Genomic DNA, 21,523 nt, shown 5'->3' with positions numbered 1-21,523 from the left:
AGTGATCACTGTCTAGCCTCCTGGAGGTGTCGTGGGACCAACTAGACGAAACAGTGGTGAAAGGAGGTTCCCACCTGATGACCCCAAAGACATGTTAGTTATCACTGCTCATTAGTCTGTATAGCTAAATTAATAGTTATCATAGGACATGTTAAGCTTAGGGAGCTATTCACCGAGTCTGGTCCATTTTCTGTAGCACAAGCTTCTTGTGTTTATCTTAAATAAAGAGTTATAGCATAGTAAGGCATAAAAAGCCATGTAAAAGTCATTGTACATTAAGTCATGAAAGATATTTTCTGTGGTTGTAGTTTAATTTCATTGGAGGTGTGTGGTCTTTCACTGTGCTCACAAAGTAAATGTTAACTTTGTTAAAATCATTAAGGTTTACACTTTTTCACAGAAGCTACTGTACTATAACTGAATACACTTCATTTTCACAGAAAGAAGCAAGAAATAAATATCAAATGATGAATAACATTGAGTTACACAAGAGACACAGGAGGTTATGTCCCAACTCTGGCTGTTTCTAAATACCCAGGAAGTTTTTTAGTCACACCAATAATCTACTCTGAAATTTGTAGCCTGTAATCTAAATCTTAACTGTTTTCTTTTCCTGAGACAATCAAATCAAGTTTGATGTTTGACAGCCAAAACAACGAAGTCACACAGTTCAGTATCTTAATCAATAGATCAGACAGAAATCCTTATTCACTTATATAAAACTTTATTTATATTTTTCAGTGTTTCCATGGTGACTCTAATAGTGAGAGTCCATGATGCGCTTCATGCTCATGAACTTCATGTTGCCCATGCCCATGTTCATGAAGCTCCTGTACTCTCCAGGCCTCATGTACATCATCCTGCCTCTGTAGTGGGGCTGCTCATACATCAGCCAGTGTCCGTCCATCACGTGGCAAGACATGCAGTTGGACATGTGGTAACGATCCATGACATTGTCACAGTCGTCCATCAGCTCGGACTTCTGGCCTCCAAAGTTCTCCCTCTCATAGATCCTCATTCTGTATGAGCCACGGTACTGGAACACATCAGTAATCAATATACAATCATTAGTCAGTGTTCACTGGTAGTGAGTTTAGGTAGAACTCAGGACCACAGGAAATCACTCGTTATTTGTACCTAACATACTACATGGTCAAAAATATGTGGACACGAAGTGAAGCTGTTGACATGCAGACACACTATCATCATCATCATCATCATCATCACTGTCATCGTCATCATCATCATCATCACTGTCATCGTCATCATCATCACTGTCATCATCATCAATGTTATCGTCACTGTCATTGACATCATCATCATCATCATCATCATCATCATCACTGTCATTGTCATTTGCATCCTCTTCCCTACCCTAACCCCAATCCAAAGGACAGTAACGGCCCAAGCTCACCCCATAGACACACCCCACCAACACACCACAACTCTCCTTCATCGCCACACCTGATACCCTTTGTCTCCACTTTTTCTCATCAAATCACCGACCTACACCGCATTATCAAACACAACTTCTCCATATTACAGTCTCAACATCCGGCCTTTCATAACCACAAAATCATCTCAGCCCATAGAAAACACAAGAGCCTTCAGTCCATCCTCGTCAGATCTCAATTTTCCGACCAAAGACCCACACCCCCCCTTTCACATAGTCACCATTACAAAAATAGAAAATTCATCCATAATCCATATAGTAACACATCATCCCCCACACTTGGCTCATTTTCCATCACCACAACCAACTTAGTCTATATCATCACATGCACACTCTGCAATAAACATTACATCGGCGAAACAAAACATTCCACTCACACCCGTTTATCACAGCACCTGTATAACATTGGGGAAGGTCGACTCCACACTCCTCTGGTTCAACATTTTCAGTCCCATCCCCCCATCCACCTCATCATAACTGTTCTAGAGAACAATGATCGCTGGACCTGTGGGCAGAGGAAGAGAGCGGAGAAAATTTGGATCCACAGGCTCGGGACCACTGTGCCCGGAGGTTTAAACGACGACTGAAGGAAGAAAAACCACATCCACCACCTCTGGGTACGGTACTCCAGAGCCTGTTCCTGCAGTTTTCTTGGGCCATGCGGATCCCATCCCAACTCAACGCCACGCCAGGACGGGAGGTGCATATTTTACTTTTTCTTCTTAACAACCCCCCCCCCACGTGTGTTTTACTAACTAATTACTATTATATGCATGTTTTTATTTTACTAATTTTTATGACTAGCACTTATATGTTTTTACTTCTACAAGCACTTATGTTTTTATATGTTTTTATCTTTTAGCACTTACCTTTCCTGCCCCAAATTTTAATTCCAAATACACCCCTCCATATTAGTATTTTCTTATTTTACAACTTACTGTTATTCAGCTTTCCTAGGATTAATTCTTAAGAAAACTTATCCTCTCAGTTATACTACAGATGTTTTTTTTTCTTTCTAAAACTTAATAATAATATTATTATATATAATATATATCTTATATTATTAGATAAAATCAGTTATGACTTTTATATATATATATATATATATATATATTTTTTTTTATAATAATATTATTATATATAATATATATATATTACATTATTATATAAAATTAATTATGACTTTTATATATAAGAAGTATTATTATTAATTATTACTCTACTGGTTTTATTTCCCTATGCACCTCCCTATGGTGATCCGCATGGTCACAAATAGGACGGTTCCCAGCCCCCCAACACATTCCCTCTTTTTACCATTATTCAAGTGTTCCTTTTATCTATTTTTTACTTCTCACCTCTCTTTTTATTATGTTCATTTATTTGCTGGGCCCATACCTCTTGGTAAGTTTGATTGCAGCAGGTTCCTCTCTTCTTCTGCCCGGTGCTCTGCCTGGGAATCGAACCCTGGTCCCCGGTGGGAAGGACCACTGCTCTCTCCATTCCACCACCCATCCTGTCAGATCAATAGGCCAGTGCACAATATTTTAACCAAAACCCCAAGAAATTTATTAATTGGAAAGAAAAGAACTACTTGATCGGTGATTCAGAACCCAGACCTAGACGTTTTTACATGTTGCCTAAGATACATAAGGACCCTGCTAAGTGGAGCAAGCCATTTGAAATCCCCCCTGGTAGACCTATAGTGTCTGATTGTAGCAGTGAGACCTACAGGACAGCAGAGTTCCTGGACTTTTATCTGAATCCCCTGTCCACTACACACACCAGCTATATTAAAGACACGTATGATTTTATAGATAAGATTAAAAAGTTACATATTCCGGCAGATTCGATCCTGTTTACTATCGATATTGATAGTCTTTATACAAATATAGACATTAGAGAGGGCATTCAATCAGTGAAGAACATTTTTTCTAAATATTATGATAAAAAAAAGACCGGATAAAGAATTATTACAATTATTAGAGATTAATTTAACAAAAAATGATTTTGAATTCAATGGTGAGTATTTTTTGCAGATTAAGGGCACAGCAATGGGCAAGAAATTTGCGCCCGCATATGCCAATATTTTTATGGCCGATTGGGAAACAGGGGCCCTACAACAGTGTGAAAAAAGACCCATTCATTATTATAGATATTTAGACGACATCTGGGGAGTATGGACACATTCAGAGGATGATTTTAAGCGTTTCCTGAACACTCTTAATAATTTTAATCCGTCTATTAAATTAAAATCCACTTTAAATCACAATTCGATCGATTTCCTGGACACAACAACATTTAAAGGACCCAAATTTAATGAAACCAATAAATTAGATATTATGGTTTTCTTTAAAGAGACGGATACGCATGCTTTGCTCCATAAGACCAGCTTTCACCCCAAACACACTTTTGCAGGTCTAATCAAATCTCAATTATTAAGGTTCCATAGGATCTGCACCCAAAATGAGGATTTTAAACAGGCCACTAGGGTGCTCTTCTCTGCTCTGGCCCGCAGGGGGTACTCCAGGACCTTCCTTAGAAACTCTTTCAAAAAGTTCCTCCAAATTAAGCCCCATATTGTGTCCTCTATGATTCCTTTTATCATCACTTACTCTGCATCCACGGTGAAGCTGGTCAGCGAGATCAGGAATGACTTTGAAGACTCCAGGAGAGGAAGGGAGCTCCTCTGCAACCACAGGATCATTGCTGCATTTAGAAAAAACAAAAATTTGAAGGATTACCTGGTGAAAGCCAAAATTAAACCGTTAATTGATTCAAAATGAAAAGGTAATATCGAATTCTTTAAACAGCAAGTATGGGTGTCTAATAAATAGAATAAAAATGTATATAAAATAGAGAATGAGGGAAATATTTTATCCAAAAATTGTGTATATATTATAATTTGTAAACAATGTGGGTTACAATATGTTGGTGAGACGGGAAACACAATCCGAATCAGATTCACACAACATGGATAAATGTTTAACCCTAGATAAATATTTTGAAAAGGAAAGACATCCACACTCAGCTGGTTAAACACTTCATACAGCATGGCTGGCATTCAGTACAGGCCTCTGTCCTCCAATGCAATCCAAATTGGACAACAACCCAGAGACAGAGGACAAAGAGGACCTGGATTAGTAAATTGGGCACTAGATTCCCACAGGGACTTAATGAGAGCTAGGAGGGGGACTGCATGGGACTGGATGGAGTGTGCACAGATTGCACAATCTCCATCCTTTACTTTCTAATCCTAACCCGAATGGGACTGAAAAATTTTTACAAAACAAGATTGACCCAATTGGCTACGGGACACACCCCGAGACTTGATCAACCTCAGCGGGGCCACCCTCAGGCAATAAAATGTCTAGTGATAATGGCCGAAATATTCGATGAACCTGGGGTCCACTACTGATGATGTGTCCCAAAATTTAGATTATTAATAATAAACAACACTGAATCAGATATCTGAGAAAAAAAGAGCGCTAAGCTAAAACATAGAAATAAAAAAATAATAATACTGGATCTGAAAATCCCAAAAAATACCACTTTAATCAAGACTTCAAAGCCTTGAATGGGAAACTTATTCAATAAAATAGAAAGAATCTACTCAAATTAACTCCAAATGAAGAACCCGATTAAAGTCTGATATAGACAAAGCTTAACCTCGACCTTAACCTCTGGAAAGAGAATTTGAAACATAAATCTAAACTCTGATGGTTAACCAAAAAATACCACAAAAGTATGAATAACACAGGAGTGTCAGCATCCTTATTGAAAAATATGTCCTCCAATCCAGATGAAAATCAATTCAAAGCATGTTTATGTACTATTAAAGGCGATTAACCTTTAACGGATTTTGAGAACGATCTGGCATATCAATGATAGAGATGGATGGGTTAGAGCTGCGAATGATGGGCGCCGGCCAGTGCATTGCCTTTGATTTCCCATTTCAACTGCCCAGTCATTGGACAAAACAGGAGGGATCATCGAGATAGTTTTAAAATCCTAACCCTTCATAATTTTATGTTGTCAACACATAAATAATATTTACTGCAGGTATATAAACTCATTCTGAACAATGAATTTCCCAGTTGTGGGATTAATAAAGTTAATCTAATCTAAAACAAATGAATAAACATGAGAATGTGAAGTAGTTCCGTCATTCATTCTTGCATTCAGTAGAGCTTACCATGTCTTCTGCTGCCACCTAGTGAAACATTGGGATACTGCATGCTGACTGGACATTAACATGTTAAAAGCTTTAATTTTCACAAACATTTCTTGACTAAATAGTACAACACAAACAACTTTAAATCATCTTTTCAAAATGTATCCAGATATTCAAATGAGTGATACAAAGCACTGCCCTCAGGAACAGACACTCACCCTCAACATATTCAGTAACCAAAACACAGTAATGTCACTGGTATTTTATTATTTTTTTGCAAAACAAAACATGTAATAAAAGAATTTGGGGTATTCAGGGGTTATACAACTATGTGATGCTTTACAAAAAGCAAAACCTTCTTACAATGGAAAACATCAAAATTAGCTACATAATAAATACAGTCTTTTTAAACACTATACAAGATGGTGTATTACTGGAGGTGGCCTAGTCACGCCTCCTCCATAACATTTCTACTTTCATCGGTAGGACAAGATCTTAACCATGACCAAAGGTAGGTGGCAGGGGAATGTTTCAAGCAGTGCACACAGTACAGGCTGAAATATGAAAAAAAAAAAAAAAAAGGGATACAAATTTGCCACAGTCCAGAAAACTTGTTTCTCTACACGTATCCTTGTGTCTCCAGGTTTTCCAGTTGTCTTTTTTAAGTTGAATAATCCTACAGGAGAACAGGGGAATGAAGAATGAGAAAAATAATTGAGGTAAAGGCAGAGATGACAAATTAAGACCTCCGAAGTAGGGCTACAAGAATTATTTTCTAAATTTATTAATCTGATTATTATTTTTTCAGTTTGTCAATTAATCATTTAGTCAATGAAATGTCTAAAATAGCTCAGAAAGTTTCTTGGAAGAGGAAATTCTGTGAAAAATGACAAACACAATTATTCAATTATCAAAACAGTTGCAGATTATTTTCCTATCTAGAAGGTGTTTCAGCTCTAATCTGAAAATGCCACATTTTCACAATTCTGACATTTTGTTTACGATTAATTGAGAAAATAATCTTCAGATGAATCATAATGATAAAAATGGTACCACTTTACAATAATACTACCCTTATAAAAGGAGTTATAAATGGTGCATCATTAGGTTTATAATTTGGTTGTTAACACTTTACAGATAATAAATAAATGATTATTAAAAAGGTATGGCTCACTGTTTTGCAAGACCAAGTAAATGCTTACTACTCATTAATCTTACTACTGAGTTACTATTATTTATAACTGGCAAAAGGAGCCTTATAGAAACTCATTAATAAATCATGATGTGTTTTACACTTTGAGGCATCTTTTACAAGTATACATGGTAATAACTCAGTAAGACGAGTAGCAAGCATTAAATATATCTTGCCAAACAGTGAGCCTGTATCAATGTATAAAAACTGCTATAACTTGTTTATAAATAGTTTTTTATGATTTATAAAGTGTTAACAACCAAATTAATAAACTAATTATAAACCATATATAAATCCTTTATAAGGGTAGTCTGATTATAAAATGGTATAATAATAATCATTAGTCTCAGTTATAATCACAGTATTTGTTAGATAAATAAGCCCACTTACAGCTCGTGGTTTCTTGTTCACCTTCATGTCAAACCTGCAACAAAAAAAGTAAGGCTGCATTAGATGTGACCAGACCAGAGACCTGTTTCTGACGGGAGTTATGGTGGAAAGCGATACCACTACTGTGTCATGAAGCCTAAAAAAAAAGCCCATAACAAGAACGCTAAATGACCATGTGTTTGTTCTTGTTTGTGCACAAATCTACAGCCAACTCATCATCAGACAAGACCAGCAATGGTTTATTTAATTGCTGGAATTGGGTAAACACTGGGGCGAGAAAAAATGAAAATACCCCATTAACAAGCAAGAAAATCTAATGGAGTTCAGAGTACTTGATGCTGGTATGCATTCAATATAAAGAATGAAGTGTTGGACATGCAGTATGAATAACTAGCAAGCTTAAACTCAAACTCTACATGAACAGGCAGAGCAGGAAAAAACGGTGGTAAAGTTGAGGATGGGAGTTTACAGCAGACAGGATGTAAACACCACAGGAGCAGGAAGTAAAAGTCAGACTTACTCAAAGTCATAATCAAACATGGCAGAAGGGCTGAGGGGGGCAGCATTAGGGGAAGGAAGAGAGCAGCAGCTGTTAGTTCACCAACCTGGGGCTAAAGCCCTATGTCTACATAATACTGCAGTCCCGACTATACCGAGTGAGAACACCACTGTCACTGTGTGTTAGGTGGAGCACCTGCTGTGTTAATATGTGGTTAAAAACACTGAAGCTGGAGTCAGGAAAACCTTAATTAGGTGGGAAACACACTGACATTAATTCACTGCAAAGTAACTTATTAATCTTCTTTGTGTTATACTGGTACTGGTATTATCAACAATTCTAAATAGCAAACCAGTCAGTTTTTGAATACATTTTTCACATAATCTATCCGCAGTGACTCTTATAATAAACAATCAGTGTGTGTACTTGCTCATTACTCAGTGTTTCCCAATCCTGGTGTTAGGATCCCCCAAAATGTGAGAGGTTCCCAAGACAGTAACAGGCATGAGAAAGAAACACATATCACACTGGCCCAAAAATTAGACAATATTTAATTTCTGAACAATTTGGAGTTATATTATATTTAAGGACCACACTTTTAAATGTTCATACCATCTTATATTCCTTTCACTTTAACAAGAGAAAAGCAATGAGGACTATTTTCTCCATTGACTACTAGTATCATGAGGGAATTTTAAGGACCTGAGCATTTAGTATTTTTGGAAAAACACAGCAGGAAAAAAAATTATATTTTCTTTTTCTTGTAAAATACTTAACACGTTGACCTCTAAGGGATTGTATAAATCCTTCAAATGGAACAGCCTCAGAATTAAAAACCACTCTTTGATAAAACTGGAGAACAATAATGTTTATATTAAGCCCTTAAACTGTGATGAAGGGTCACAAGTAGACATCGCTTATTTTAGGGGGTCACAGGGCCAAAAAGATCAGGAACCACTGCTTTAACTATCTGGGATATTGTCCGATTTCCTAAAAGGTCATGCATCCAAGGAACCTGAAGTGAGTAATCAGGTTAGAGAAACTCTGAAATGACTAGCTAGATTTCTTCAGGACAAACATTTCTTGACAACAAACACAGTGGGTTTATTTTAGGGTTGTATGATAAAGGCTTCAGGCAAGGACGCTATTGCTGTGATGGCAGGATGAAGAAAAGTTAATTTATATAGAAATAATTTACATTTATAAAGAGATTCAACACATTGACATGTGGACAGGAGGAGCCCGGGATCAACCCTGCCTGATTAGCTGCAGCTGCCTGATCATTACGCATAACTAGGTGTTGTATTCAAAATTAATTTCATTTATCTTAACTGCTCAACTAAAACTGTCAAGTTTGTATGAGTCAGTTTTCAACAAACAAATGACTAAATAACAAAGTGTGTAAATGTGAATCAGAGAGCAGTATCTACTATCACTAACGGCTAGATTAAAGAGCCTGCTGAAACACAAAGTCTTGTATGTTGATTTTGTACCTGTGTCTGTTTTTGTTCTTTCTCTTTTTGTGGCTGGCGTGATGGCTGCCTGAGGAGGAAGAGGAGGCTGCCTTCTGAGGCTTTAAGTCCTGCAGCGTTGAGTCCACATCTTCTGTATCCTCCTGGCTGGGCTCATTTTCTTGGTTCTGGAGATCTGGAGAGGTGTCGCTCTCTGTGCCGCTGCCTGCCTCACCTGATGTGCAAAAACTCATGGTCAGAAAGACTATAGACCATATTCACATGGCGGCCATTTTCCTCTGACGTCACGCTGAGGGTGGGAAGCCTCTTTAAGCCATTTTAATATCTGTAAGTATACCCAGTGGGAGAATGGAGAACTTGTTGAAAAACTTATTTACTTCACTTTCATTCAACCAAATTGATAAATGGGCAGATGAATTTGCGAGGATCCACAAAAGGATTCAAAAAAGGAAACAGCAACTGGATTGAATCTTACATCACGATATTGAAGGTAAGAGCAGCCCACACTGGAGCACTGTAAGCTGATGTTATGCGAGAAAACACTAAGTTTGCAATTAACATAAATTAAGTTTTAGCGCTAATAAGTTGTCAGGTGAAAAATTAGTTCACCGGCTTGTGCAAACGTTAAACATTAACTAACGTTATATAGTTTCACGATCAACCTGCATCAGTGATATGACAGTGGAGCATCACTAACTTCACCTTTAATTGTTTTTGTTGTGAAATGAATGAGTGTTATTCTACTTGTTTCTGACCGTTTCATGAGGCAAAGTCATATTAAACAGTAGAGACAGGAAGAAGGTGACATCAAAGAGAGTTAAGTATTGATTTCAGTGATGGTTGAGGACAGCAGTTCCACCACTGACAGGGCAAAGGCATAAAAACAAGCTGTCATAAAGAGTATCCATCATCTGTTCAGTTGCCGATCAATCGGGAAGTGGTGAAATGACCATTTATCTGATTGCCGACGTTTATGAGTCACAACCTGGTACAAAAAAGAAACATATCATCCTTTCAGTGACAGAATTTGAGCTTCCAACTCTGAGTGTGACATCAGAGGAAAATGGCCACCATGTGAATATGGTCTGTGGAGGAGAAACGTTTCCATCGCTGTTTGAAAAAATGACAAAAACAACTCACGCTTTTCATTCATGTGATCCGGAATCCCTCCAAGAGCACACACTGCCTATCAAGAAAATACATTTGGATTATCAGTGTTTTTGTTACATATGATCAGTTAAATTTAGTGTGAATTAGTACAGAAAGAAGGACTTACTGCAACTGATGTGACAGATGACTTGCTAAATAAACGTTCTGCTTCCTTGAATTTCCTATTCCTTCTATCAGTCTTACTATTAGAGTTCCTGTAGGAAACACAAAATAAAATGTAAACTACATTTGATTAGAAAATGGCTCCAAGTTGTGTTTTAGCTTACGACAAAGCGAGGAAAGTAGCTAAATAACTAGTTTCCACCACAAAGATAATCATCTTGTATTAGAACATACTGAATTGATCACATGCAAAATCCACTAATCTCCCATACCTTCTAAGTCTTAAACATTTCCCCTTATTAGTTTTCTTCGCCATACATTTACACAGACATGTAGAGAGCCCAGGAGTTTGATATCTGATGCTTACTTTTGGTTGGTGAGGTACCGGTCCCATCCCCTGATGATATTGCCATACATCTGGGTGTCTTCTAGGTAGCTGCCTTCAAATGCATATATTTGTCTTTCCAGGTTCACCAGCGTCTCCTGAAATATTGAAGAACCCAAAATTGAACTTAAAGTGATGTCACAGGTTTGCGTCATATTAGTTGTATCATGCAACTCTACAGACTATTGTATGTGTAAATCCCACAAGATCAGCAGTTTCAGAAATACACAAACCAGCCCGTCTGGCACCAACAATCAAGCCATGGTCACTGAGATCAAATTTTCCCCATCTCTGGTGTTTGATTTAAAGATTATCTGAACCCCCTGACCTGTATCTGCAGGGTGTTATGCATTGCACTGCTGCCACATGATTAGCCAATTAGATAACTTATAAAACTATAAACTAATAAACAGGTGTTTTAATAAAATGCTTGGTGTGTGTATATGTTGAGTAAAATACTGACTTGCTGAAATACTGAGTTGTAGCCACACTTTTGTGAAAAGTAGGTAATGTACAGAGATGGCCTGACTGAGGTGTAAACATGATTGACAGACTCAGAGTTGATTTGTTTTGCTTAGCCGGTGAATAGTTTCTATGTCAACATACATTTTCCTTGTGATGCATTCCGAACGAACCATGGGTACAGACACACCGGAAGAGCCAAAACAACGCGAGAACTCTGCCAAACCGGGCGGTGGTTAGCATGTAGCTGAGCTTACTAACCAGCTGACATATTAGTCTAAGTACGTTGCAGCGGTTTCTAACAAGCCAATGATTAAAAATTAAAATATATCTGAAAAGCTAGCCCCACCAGACTGAAAAGTAGAGAAATCGACCAACATATTTGCTAATGTTAACATCGTTAGCTTAGCTCTTAGCAAGGCCTCGGCTAGCAGCGTGCAAACTACGAGGTAGACGTTTAAGTTATAGTTGCCTGTAAATTATAAAATGCTTAATGTTACTTTCATCTCTGGGGAAACTGCGGTAACTTTAACTTACAGCAAGTTCTTGTTTCCTCTTCACCAGCTCAGCGAGCTCCCGGCGGGTGTCCGGGATCTGCGGTGGAGTCGCCTTTGCATGCATCGCCATGATGGATCGAGGTTATCTAGCTACAAAACAACGGCGGGTTGGTTTGTAAAGAGCGCCCGATTGACTCCGGTTTACCGACAGATGCCGCTGAAGGGCAGCTCCAGGACGGCGGGTCGAACCACTGTTGCCAGGTTTGTTTGACAAAAAGTATCCGAGCCTACAGTCGTCATAAAGTGGTCCGGTTTTTAATTTTCGTTCAGGAGAGGGTTTTTTGTCCACGGCCTTTCAGATAATGTTACATTACACGTTAAAAGACTTCACGTATATGTTTAAATGTACAGCATAATGCCGACATGGATTGTGAGTTAGTTGCTGTTGGCTACAACCCCTGATCCATTTATTTAAGTATATTTTCGTTTACATTATGCACAATTAAGCGCACTGAATGAGCTGTTAGCAAATCCGGTTTGCTTTGTACCATTGCATGTACTGGCAACTGTGACGTGAAACATCGTAAAACTTAAAAATCAGTTGATTTACAAGCTAGTTCTGCGGGAACGTGTCTTTTCTGATTTGATCTTGATTTGATCTGAACATATGTATATCGTGTCTGTGTGTTCAGATTTGATTGAGTTCTGACTATGATTTTAATTGGTTCGCTATTAAAGTAGCTCACGTTAATGTCCAATCTGGCAACTCTTCGTCGAATCATACACTGTTTTCACGTCGCCATGGCAACACGACCTGTGAGCTTTTTTAATGGCTTCTGATTTACAAATTTCATCATAAACTTTTTAGGCTTATCCAATGAACCATGAGCAACATGTACAGAGGATCTGATAAAAGTGAGTGTAAACAAAACTTAATTTCATTTTGAGCTGAAAATATAATCCGACAAAATGTTTCTTTTGATCTTCTAGCAGATAAGCTTCAGGCTTCATCCTCCACACCGACGAAATATCAAAGAGTGGTGATAACAAATCAAGAAAAGAAGGGGTTTTCATCTCAAGCAAAGAGATTCCCCTCACAAGTCTGTCTGGTAGGACATTTAACTCACCTTACATCAGCTTAAGCAATTAAAAGGCTAAACATAGACATAGTGATGTGTATTTGTTTCAGAATGACAACCCAGGACCGGGCAGCTATGGCTGCATTCCCAGTGCTGAAGTTACAAGTCCTTCCTTCTCAAAGAAAGGCACCACAGGCTTTGTTGCATCCAAGGTCAGGAGGTGTCCTGCTCATTGGCACTGATTTCAGGGGAATTCTGAGCAGGGACAAGGTCATAGAAATACTGAGATCAGCAATATTATATCTTGTAGAATATTGTGAGGAATAATTTTTTTGTCAAAAGATATTAAGCAAAATTTCTTAAGATACATGATGGGAAGGTAGAAATATCAATCAAGGAAATAAAAGTGGTGAATGTTGTAATTAAATTGGGAATTAATTTAGTGTTACTTTACATTTTGTACTTAAGGTAATTTTTTTGGATTTAAATTCTATTTATTTGCTATGTCATGTCATGTCATATCATATCATATCAATAGGTTGCCCGGGGTTACAGAAACCCACAGAGAGCCGTCCCAGGACCAAATGTTTACAACATCCAGAGCTCGTTTATAAACAAGTATGATTTCAACATTGGGGTGTCCAGGGTGTTCAGGCTGCCTGTGGCTGTGCAGCTGGATGCTCCGAAGCATAAAACTCCAGCGCCAAATCAATATGATGTATGTATGTGTATGGTGCATGTTGCTTTTAAGGACTAGCTTCTGTGACTGTGTATGCTGTGGTTAATGTACAGCTTTTTGCTGCTTCTCTGTGTTCAGGTCAGTTGTGGTAGTAGAGAGAGAATCTCCTCAGTGGTTGGTACATCAGCTTTCCTCTCAAAAATGGGACGTGACTCATTTTACACAAACAACAATGTGCCATCACCATGTAATTACCTCACTGTGTTCACAAATAATCTAATTTTACACCTTTTTTATTTTTTTACTTTAAGTTCATTTTTAATATTACATCATACATTTGTTATAGGCCAATATGAGGTGAACAACCATTTAATCCAGCACAGCTCCAAGGCAGTTTTGTCCCCCTTCAAATCTAAAACTCAGAGAATCCCTGCTCTAGTGGACAACCACATGCCGGGCCCAGGAGCCTACAGTCCCCACCAGGTCCCCGCACTGGTGAAGAAGGCCATCCTACCGTGAGTAAATAGATAATATTTATGGCTTTGGGTTTGAGTTACCCTGTTATTTCTTCTTGATAGTCTAAAAATGTAAATTCTGTTAACTGTGTTTCAAGGAGGGGGTGTTATTTGGCAATATCAGCGCCTCCTCTGATTGCTCCTAAGGATCCACCCATGCCAGGTCCCGGCCAGTATGATATAGGGAATTATGATGGCGCATCCAAGCATCCGATGCTCACTGCTGCATTTGCATCAAGAACCAAAAGACTACCCGAACACTCAGGGGCTGATATGAAGCCAGGTCCAGGTAATACTTAAAAAACAAATCCACTACATAAAACATTAATGCTTTTTTAAAATCTGTGAATTACTACAGAAATATAGGTGATGTGATGCTCAATGAAACACAATGTCCAAAATCAAAGAGAGGAGGTTTCTTACCAGACTCATCATTTCACACACAGTTGTAGAATAAACTCTGATGCTGACTTCTGCAGTGACCACACACCAGTTGTAGTCACAAGCTAATTTGAAAATCTTGACATAAATAATTTGTGATTAGAATAAATTTGCATCCAAACTGGAGCAGTGGGACCTGAGAATGGGGAATTGTTGGAAACTGATGACTTAAGTGAATTTAAATGAGGCAGTGTAAGGAAAGTAGGTGCACAAAAAAAAATTCATAACAACATTTCATCATTAATTAACTTCCTGGAATAATTTTAGGATTATTTTTACTTTAATTACATTGGTTTCATGTCACTATTTATCTACATATCAATAGTCCTGTTCACTATGAGCAGTTGTTAAAGGATTATGGCTAGCCAAGAAAAACATACCAAATCAAGTTTGGTTGTGTATAACTTCAGTCAGGAAGAGGCGGGGAAATGTTATGCTCTTGTACATAATTTACATTCTAGATTTTGACCAAGGACGCCTGAAAAGTCTGAAAGGTTAGTGCTGAATTAAGGTACTTTGAGTAAGGGTTTGTTATTGTACTCTCACCTATGTTATTTAGTAGTTATGATGGTTTTGTTCTAAGACCATATTTGATGTCGGTTTCACCACAGATTTCACAGATTAGTTGAAATCTAATGACGCATTATATTTAGCACCCTTAGAATTTTGATGCATATTGTAACAGGATTTTTCTAACCTAAATTCCTCCTGTGAACGAGCTATCACAAATCTTGGATAAAACTTTTCACATCAGATATTTCTCAATTTTGATATTTCTGTAGTTACCCTGGAAAAGAAAATGTGCAATTCATCCATGTTTGAAGCCAGTACGTGATATTAATTAAGAGGCGGATTAACAGAAGTATTTTTTTGGCCTGGAGCTGAAAAGGTAAATTCTCCCTTTACACAAAGCTGTGACACATTTAAACAAGGAATGCCTCTGACTTTTATGATTTAAACAAGAGACCAAGCTCTCACTCATTGAACATGCATCTCCATCTCTTATTGTCTGAAGCAAGAGAGCAGAGAACTCCCCTCAATGTGGAAGCTGTCGTACTATATAAAGTTCACTCTGATTTTAAAGTTTCAGTCAAAATGAGAAATGGTGAGATAAGAACACGATTTTTAGTGGCAGTAGCTCAGGTTATCCGTTTGCCTCTGACTGTAGTCTGTCTGGTTGAAGGAGATTGTATAATGTAACAGTAGCTGGACTTTCTCTTTCTCTTCTCAGGTTTTTATAATCCACAGATTTTGTCAAAGCAGTCCTTCTTTTACAACGACTCCAGAGTCTGGATTCCTGCATGAAGCTTTCAAAGGAAACTGCAGTAACTGTAAATTCTTCACATGCATAAACTGATTATCCTTATGTGCAAGGGTTAGGTTCATTTTTTTTAGATCAGTATTTACTGAGAGAGAAGGATTAAAAGAAAGTGTTTGCAATCATTTAGTCTTTATTTTGATGTCTTTGAGGCCAGTGAGATGTAAGACTGAGATATGGAGGATCAATCATATTCAGTATTTATCCAAACTGGAGATGTGAGGGAAAAGCCATATGTTTTCTCCTCACCCTAGTTTCCTGATGCTCTGATCTGGAGATGATATAGCAGTAAGTGTTGCTGCAGTTCCAACAGCTGCTGGTCCAGTCAGTGGCAGCCACAGTAACAGCTGACAGCTTGAGATGACACCACTGTGCCAACTGCTGGAGGGCAGCACAGGGGTGGAGTGTGACTCTCTATGTGAGCAATGTGACTGACTGGGCATGAGGCAGGGTTGGAGTTTAACCCAGAGACAAATGGACACATCAGTAACTGGCTCTATCAGACCTTGTATTGTTAGAGCAGTGGCTACAGCAATTTTCTTGTTTTAAAGCAATAGTTCCACATGCTGGGAAGTTTGCTTGTTAGATGACAATATTGACTGATTAACATAATAGATATTTTCATAATAACAATTTATCAAATGATGTAAAGTCAATGTTACAACATAAAAGGGGTGAATCTGCAGCTCCACTCAGCATTATGAGTTCAGCTCTCTGTTTATCAGCGACTCACAAATTTACTATTTAGGTTGCAGGCCCACTGTCGTCTACCTGCTCATCACCAAACAGCAGACAGAAACAGTTATCGACTAGCTGTTGAACGTAGTGGAGCCGATTGTGAGTCCGATGATTCCCTCAGGAGATAGTGGAGACACAAGCAGAGCTAAAAGGGAGGGAGTATAGGCCAGAAACACAACTCCAAATGAATAATAATGTTGATCTGTTACTGCTGGTTGTTTAAATAAGCAACTCTTTGCTAACTAGTGCACCATATCAACCATATTACAATTGGTTTCCATTGACCCTAAGTGGACAAAAATCTGTTATTGCAGAGTCCTTAAGATTTTCATGAAATCAGAACCTGATTTTAGAACCTGAAACTTATGATCAGCATCTTACAGTGGCGTTTTCTCCCTTAGGCCGAGGGAAGCCAGGGGCCCCCTTGTCGTTTTATACAAGAAACAACAAAACATGTTTATAATTCAGGAAAATCTCATTGATAACAGTTTCTGCCTCAATCTGTGCAAAAATCTAAAGAGTAAAAAGGACAAAGAGAGTGAGAGTTTTATAAATCTTCTCATCTAAATCACTGGAAAGTGAATAAGTGAATTTACCAACATGTTGAACTTTAAGGCTGAGGAGAAATTTTTACTCTGGAAAACTGGTAAAAACACTACCATTGCTGCAGCTGCTTACATGGAAATTTCAGGGAGATAAATCCCTGGAAATGACTGAACAAAACAACAACATGGTGCCAAAGCATTGTTACTTCTACCTCATGCTTGTTTCCATCTGCAAAGACAGAGGATGCAATCAACAGTGTCACCTGCTCGCAAAACAATCAGCTGGAGATTTTTCCCCAGCTCTGCTCTCAATAACCACAACAACTGCAGACACGCCTGACTCCCACTGTAGCAGCTGTAGTTATATTCAGACTCTGACTTCAGCAGTGTGCTCTCCAAATATGTGTACTCGCCCTGTAAAACCAAACCATTGTGTAATTTGGGGCTTTTACAATGAAAGAGGATTTTATTACTCTCTACTGTAGACAGTAGGGAGTAATAAAGCCTGGTGTAACTGCTGGCTTTTTGGGTTAGAGGGTTTTTATGTAGTGATTTGTGACAGTGTGTTGGAGGGGGAATGAACTACATGCCTCTGTGGGTTTATGGGAGGCTCTCTGCACTGCCCCATGTCTCAGTCAGGTGCAGGCGAGTATGGGCATGCACGCCCTCCAAGGAAGTCTCAGAAAAAGAAAAAGCTCTCTGTTGAAGGCTACAGGCAGAATGATCTTATCTGATTAAAAATCCTTCCTTCTTCATTCATTTAAGTGCTCTCACCAGGTTTACTGATTGATTTTAAATTAGACCAATAATAGTCTGAGAGAGCTAATAAAAGTGATGCTGCCAGCATCAGAGTGAAGAGATCATCATTTCGATGTAAGCTTATGCCTGTTGCTTGGCAATACATCAGTAGATTGCAGCAGAATTTGTTATGCTGTATGGTGTATTTATGGATCCTTGAGAAACAGAACATGAGGTTATAATGAAATTACACTAGGAAAAGATGAGGGAAAGGATTTTCCTGATGGGAACTTTTAGCTGTAGTCTTTATCGTTTTACTGCATCTGTGTCTGAAAACCATCAGCAGTGCATCAGTCCTTTCACGGATCAAGATGTGCTCTGATACATTAGGTCATTTATTTAGAGGTTATGTCTTTGAAAATACACCCCACCCCCACTTCATTCTCTCTTTGTTTTCTAGAAAAACAACACAGGTCCTCGAGGGCCTCTAATCCTCTGATATCAGATTTTTCAGGAGAAATAGAAAATCCAGATCTGCAGTGTCAGACACGGAAACGCAGTAACAAATACTCTGATATGGAAATGGTAGTCTATCGGTCTGGTGTGTTGTCAGAGAGACACTGGTTGTGATGCAGATGAACATGATATTGAAGGTTTATTGAACGCTCCCTGCATTTGTCCGACCTACCCCTGAATTACATTTCCTGCCCTTGCATTTCTGAATCCCATTACTGCATCAACAAATCCTTTTTAACAAGACTCCAGACTCAACAACAGAGACAGAGCCGTGCGCTGTTTCACAGACACCAGAAGTTGAAATCCATCCATTAGTCCTGATGGAACTGCTTCCTGTCGTGCGTTGCAGGGCGACCAGTAGATTGATTGGCAGTGGCTATCTTTAGCCTTTATTGACCATGTTTAAAGGAATACTTCAGACATTATCTGCTCACTCATAAGTCTGCTGAAGTTTTTTGAAGGGTAATTTTTAAGAAGGCTGAGCTGTAACTTTGCTTGTCCTGAAACTAAAGTTGCAAAAGACAGTTTTTAAATTTAGGCTGAACTATGAGGAATGAGTGAAATAAAAAGTGAAAAATCCGGAAGTGCAAGACTCAGTATCAGCCACAACCCAAGTGTTTGGAGTCCTGAAGTCTGTGAAGTCCTAAGTGTCTTCACCAGCTAAGTGGGTCATGCATATTTTATCTCTGTGGTAACACTGGTACATTTGGTCCTTTAGTATTCAGTGTAACATCATGTTATATTATCTATCTTGCTCTAATAAGAGCCTGAAATCAAAATCAAAGGTTCTTATTTGTAGTCAGTGCCTCTTTTTGTCCTGCTGATTCAAGAGAAAAATGATGATGACCTCATCTATAATTAATCTAAATTTTTAATCTAAATGACCAAAAAAGCTTGTGGTCAGACTATTTATAAAAGGCCTCTTTTTAAAAAAAGAAAAAAAAAAAAAGAATGGCACTCATTGCTCCTCTATATTCAAGTATGAGAGGAGACATTATTTTCATATAATAATCACTGATGCAAAAGTGTTTTGACAAAATCCATATTATCCATTAACTGATATTTATGTGTTCCCAGAATGAGACACTGTATTTTGATCAAATTACGTAAATAAACCGCTGTTTAATATCATCATGGTCTTTAATGTATAATGTTAAGGTTTGTCATCCTTCTGCTGCTTGTCTTGTTATCACAGAAGACTGGGCCTACTCAGTGTCCTGCAGTGACAGGAGGGTCATATCAATTATTAATTAGCTTGTCATCACCAATAATCTGATAGTGTCCTGTCACTTCTTATACACGAGAAATGTGGCTTAAGTGTGTCGTATGCAACATTTTGGTCTTACTGCTTATCTCTATAGAAAGCATACTATAGGATCATTTGTCAATTTATTGGTAGGCTTATAGAGACCTAGGTGTTATTTTTTGTTTGTGTCTTATTAGTATTCCAGAGATGCTCCAATGAAATATGTTTTCTTGTGATAATCAATACTTATTACATGTTTATGAAATTAATGTGTATTTTTCCTAAAAATGTCATCGCAATTTCCCAGAGCCTAAAGTGACATCTGCTTGTTTTATCCAACCAAAACTCCAAACCTCGAAATTACTACAAATAATATGTAATAGAAAATAACTAAAAGGAAAATGCACCAAATTTGGTTCGGTGGTTTTTTTAATGGTTTTTGACTGTCATCAATATAGTCAGGCTACTAATTATTTTTCTGTCAACCGTCTTATCAATAAATCAACTAATTTTATCTGTACTTGTTTTTACTGTTTGGTTTTTGAATCTACAACAAAGCATATTTTAGAACATTGTTATATGTTTTCTATGAAAAATATTTGTATAATAACAGGTAACTAAAGTTGGCAAATAACTATAGTGAAGTAAAAGGCACAATATGTCCCTCTGAAATGTACTTTCGTTACAAACACCTCTATTTTGCACAGTACTTTAGTAAATGTACTTAGTTACTTTCTACCATTACTGGAAGTAAATGAGCTCTTGTAACCGTTAATGAACGTGAACTGTTATAATGACACAGACAGTCGGTTAAAGACACGGTCCTGACCGCTCACCTCAGTCCAGGCAGCAAGGCCGTTTTCAGCTGCTGGAAATCATCTAATGGATCAGACCATTCACAGGGTCCAGGAGTTAAGAGGACACCTCTGTCCTGTTGCTATGGCTACACTCGATGAGAGAGGCCTCACTGCAAATAAAGAGCATTGTTTCATGTTCTGAATGTGATCCATTACTTAGCTGGTTTTTGTGGTTTATTACTGGACAAATTAGTTTCTTCCCTTGTGAAACACTTGGTTCAGTCCGGTTGTCCGGCATGCGGTTTTTCGCTGCGATCGGCGGCGTCAACAAGGAAATTACAACCGGAAATAAAGCAGGCGTGCCGTCAGAATAAAATGCGGTTACATTTTGTTTCTTCTGACCAGTTCTTGCGATGGATGACCAGGGGGAACTAAACTGAATGAATATAATTTAAGGGTTTGCTGATGCCAACATGCCGATCTTTATTTCACAAAAATTCAACATGAATCATTTAGTATTAGTTTCTTCATCTATCATTGAATTCTGATAAGAAAAAATTGTGGGGTGGGTGGTCGTGGTTTTTTTCAGCTCCTGAGGGCGGGCTGCCAGACAAAGTTTGAGAATCATGGTTTTAACTTTGCTCATTTTGTATGGTTAAAAGAGAAGAAGAAGATTTCTATTAATGATGATTTCACCCATTTTCAACCTGTAGTATTAGTTTCACTGAAATAACATTCACTCTCTTTCACTTTGCCATGAGGAAAATTCTGCGGCAATAGTTTGAGCATGAAACTAATAATAAATTCTAATAACTATAATGAATGAATTAATGATGATAAAAAAACAAATTATTATTATTGTTATTATTATTATTGTTGCGGTTGTTGTTATTAAGTATAGTGGGCCTATTAGTGTTCAGTTCAGTACGTTCAATGGCATTTATGTCCAATGTAAAACATGTATGAAATTATATACAGTAATTGCGTCACACAGATACTAAATATTTGTTGTTAGACCTAAACTGCTAAACAACTATGTAATGTGTTGAGCGTGTCCAAGGAATACGCGTTAATTTTATTCTGAAAAATGTGACCGGAAGTGTGTTTTTCTTTTTAAC

General features: G+C 37.9%; 3 protein-coding genes across 6 annotated transcripts; 1 reads left to right on the top strand and 2 right to left on the bottom strand.

Annotated features, from left to right (window-relative positions):
- Positions 1 to 749: 749 nt before the first annotated feature.
- Positions 750 to 1,363, bottom strand: LOC130184244 (gamma-crystallin M1-like). Its single transcript, XM_056400122.1, has one exon. The coding sequence runs from the start codon at positions 1,016 to 1,018 to the stop codon at positions 758 to 760; it is 261 nt and encodes an 86-aa protein (XP_056256097.1). The 5' UTR covers positions 1,019 to 1,363; the 3' UTR covers positions 750 to 757.
- A 4,508-nt stretch (positions 1,364 to 5,871) lies between these two features.
- Positions 5,872 to 11,971, bottom strand: meaf6 (MYST/Esa1-associated factor 6). 2 transcript variants are annotated; one of them, XM_056399837.1, is made up of 8 exons: positions 11,834 to 11,971; positions 10,817 to 10,932; positions 10,454 to 10,541; positions 10,318 to 10,363; positions 9,199 to 9,391; positions 7,727 to 7,756; positions 7,207 to 7,240; positions 5,872 to 6,300 (listed from the first exon to the last, which is right to left on the bottom strand). In XM_056399837.1, the coding sequence occupies exons 1-8, from the start codon at positions 11,921 to 11,923 to the stop codon at positions 6,286 to 6,288; spliced, it is 612 nt and encodes a 203-aa protein (XP_056255812.1). In that variant the 5' UTR covers positions 11,924 to 11,971; the 3' UTR covers positions 5,872 to 6,285. The 2 variants fall into 2 exon arrangements, with proteins under 2 accessions (XP_056255812.1, XP_056255813.1); XM_056399838.1 differs by lacking the exon at positions 7,727 to 7,756.
- Positions 11,972 to 12,601: 630 nt separating this feature from the next.
- Positions 12,602 to 20,128, top strand: stpg1 (sperm-tail PG-rich repeat containing 1). Of its 3 annotated transcripts, none has more exons than XM_056399834.1 (8): positions 12,602 to 12,708; positions 12,784 to 12,902; positions 12,983 to 13,084; positions 13,411 to 13,590; positions 13,690 to 13,798; positions 13,898 to 14,066; positions 14,165 to 14,355; positions 15,739 to 20,128. In XM_056399834.1, the coding sequence occupies exons 1-8, from the start codon at positions 12,678 to 12,680 to the stop codon at positions 15,810 to 15,812; spliced, it is 975 nt and encodes a 324-aa protein (XP_056255809.1). In that variant the 5' UTR covers positions 12,602 to 12,677; the 3' UTR covers positions 15,813 to 20,128. The 3 variants fall into 3 exon arrangements, with proteins under 3 accessions (XP_056255809.1, XP_056255811.1, XP_056255810.1); XM_056399836.1 differs by having other exon boundaries at positions 15,290 to 20,128; XM_056399835.1 differs by having other exon boundaries at positions 12,607 to 12,708; positions 12,787 to 12,902.
- The last annotated feature ends 1,395 nt before the right edge of the window (positions 20,129 to 21,523 follow it).

This window comes from Seriola aureovittata, chromosome 16 (genome assembly GCF_021018895.1).
Source record: "Seriola aureovittata isolate HTS-2021-v1 ecotype China chromosome 16, ASM2101889v1, whole genome shotgun sequence".
In the NCBI taxonomy this organism is placed as follows: Eukaryota; Metazoa; Chordata; class Actinopteri; order Carangiformes; family Carangidae; genus Seriola; species Seriola aureovittata.
The sequence above is the reverse complement of the archived record's forward strand: the minus strand, read 5'-3'. Positions and strand labels throughout refer to the sequence as shown.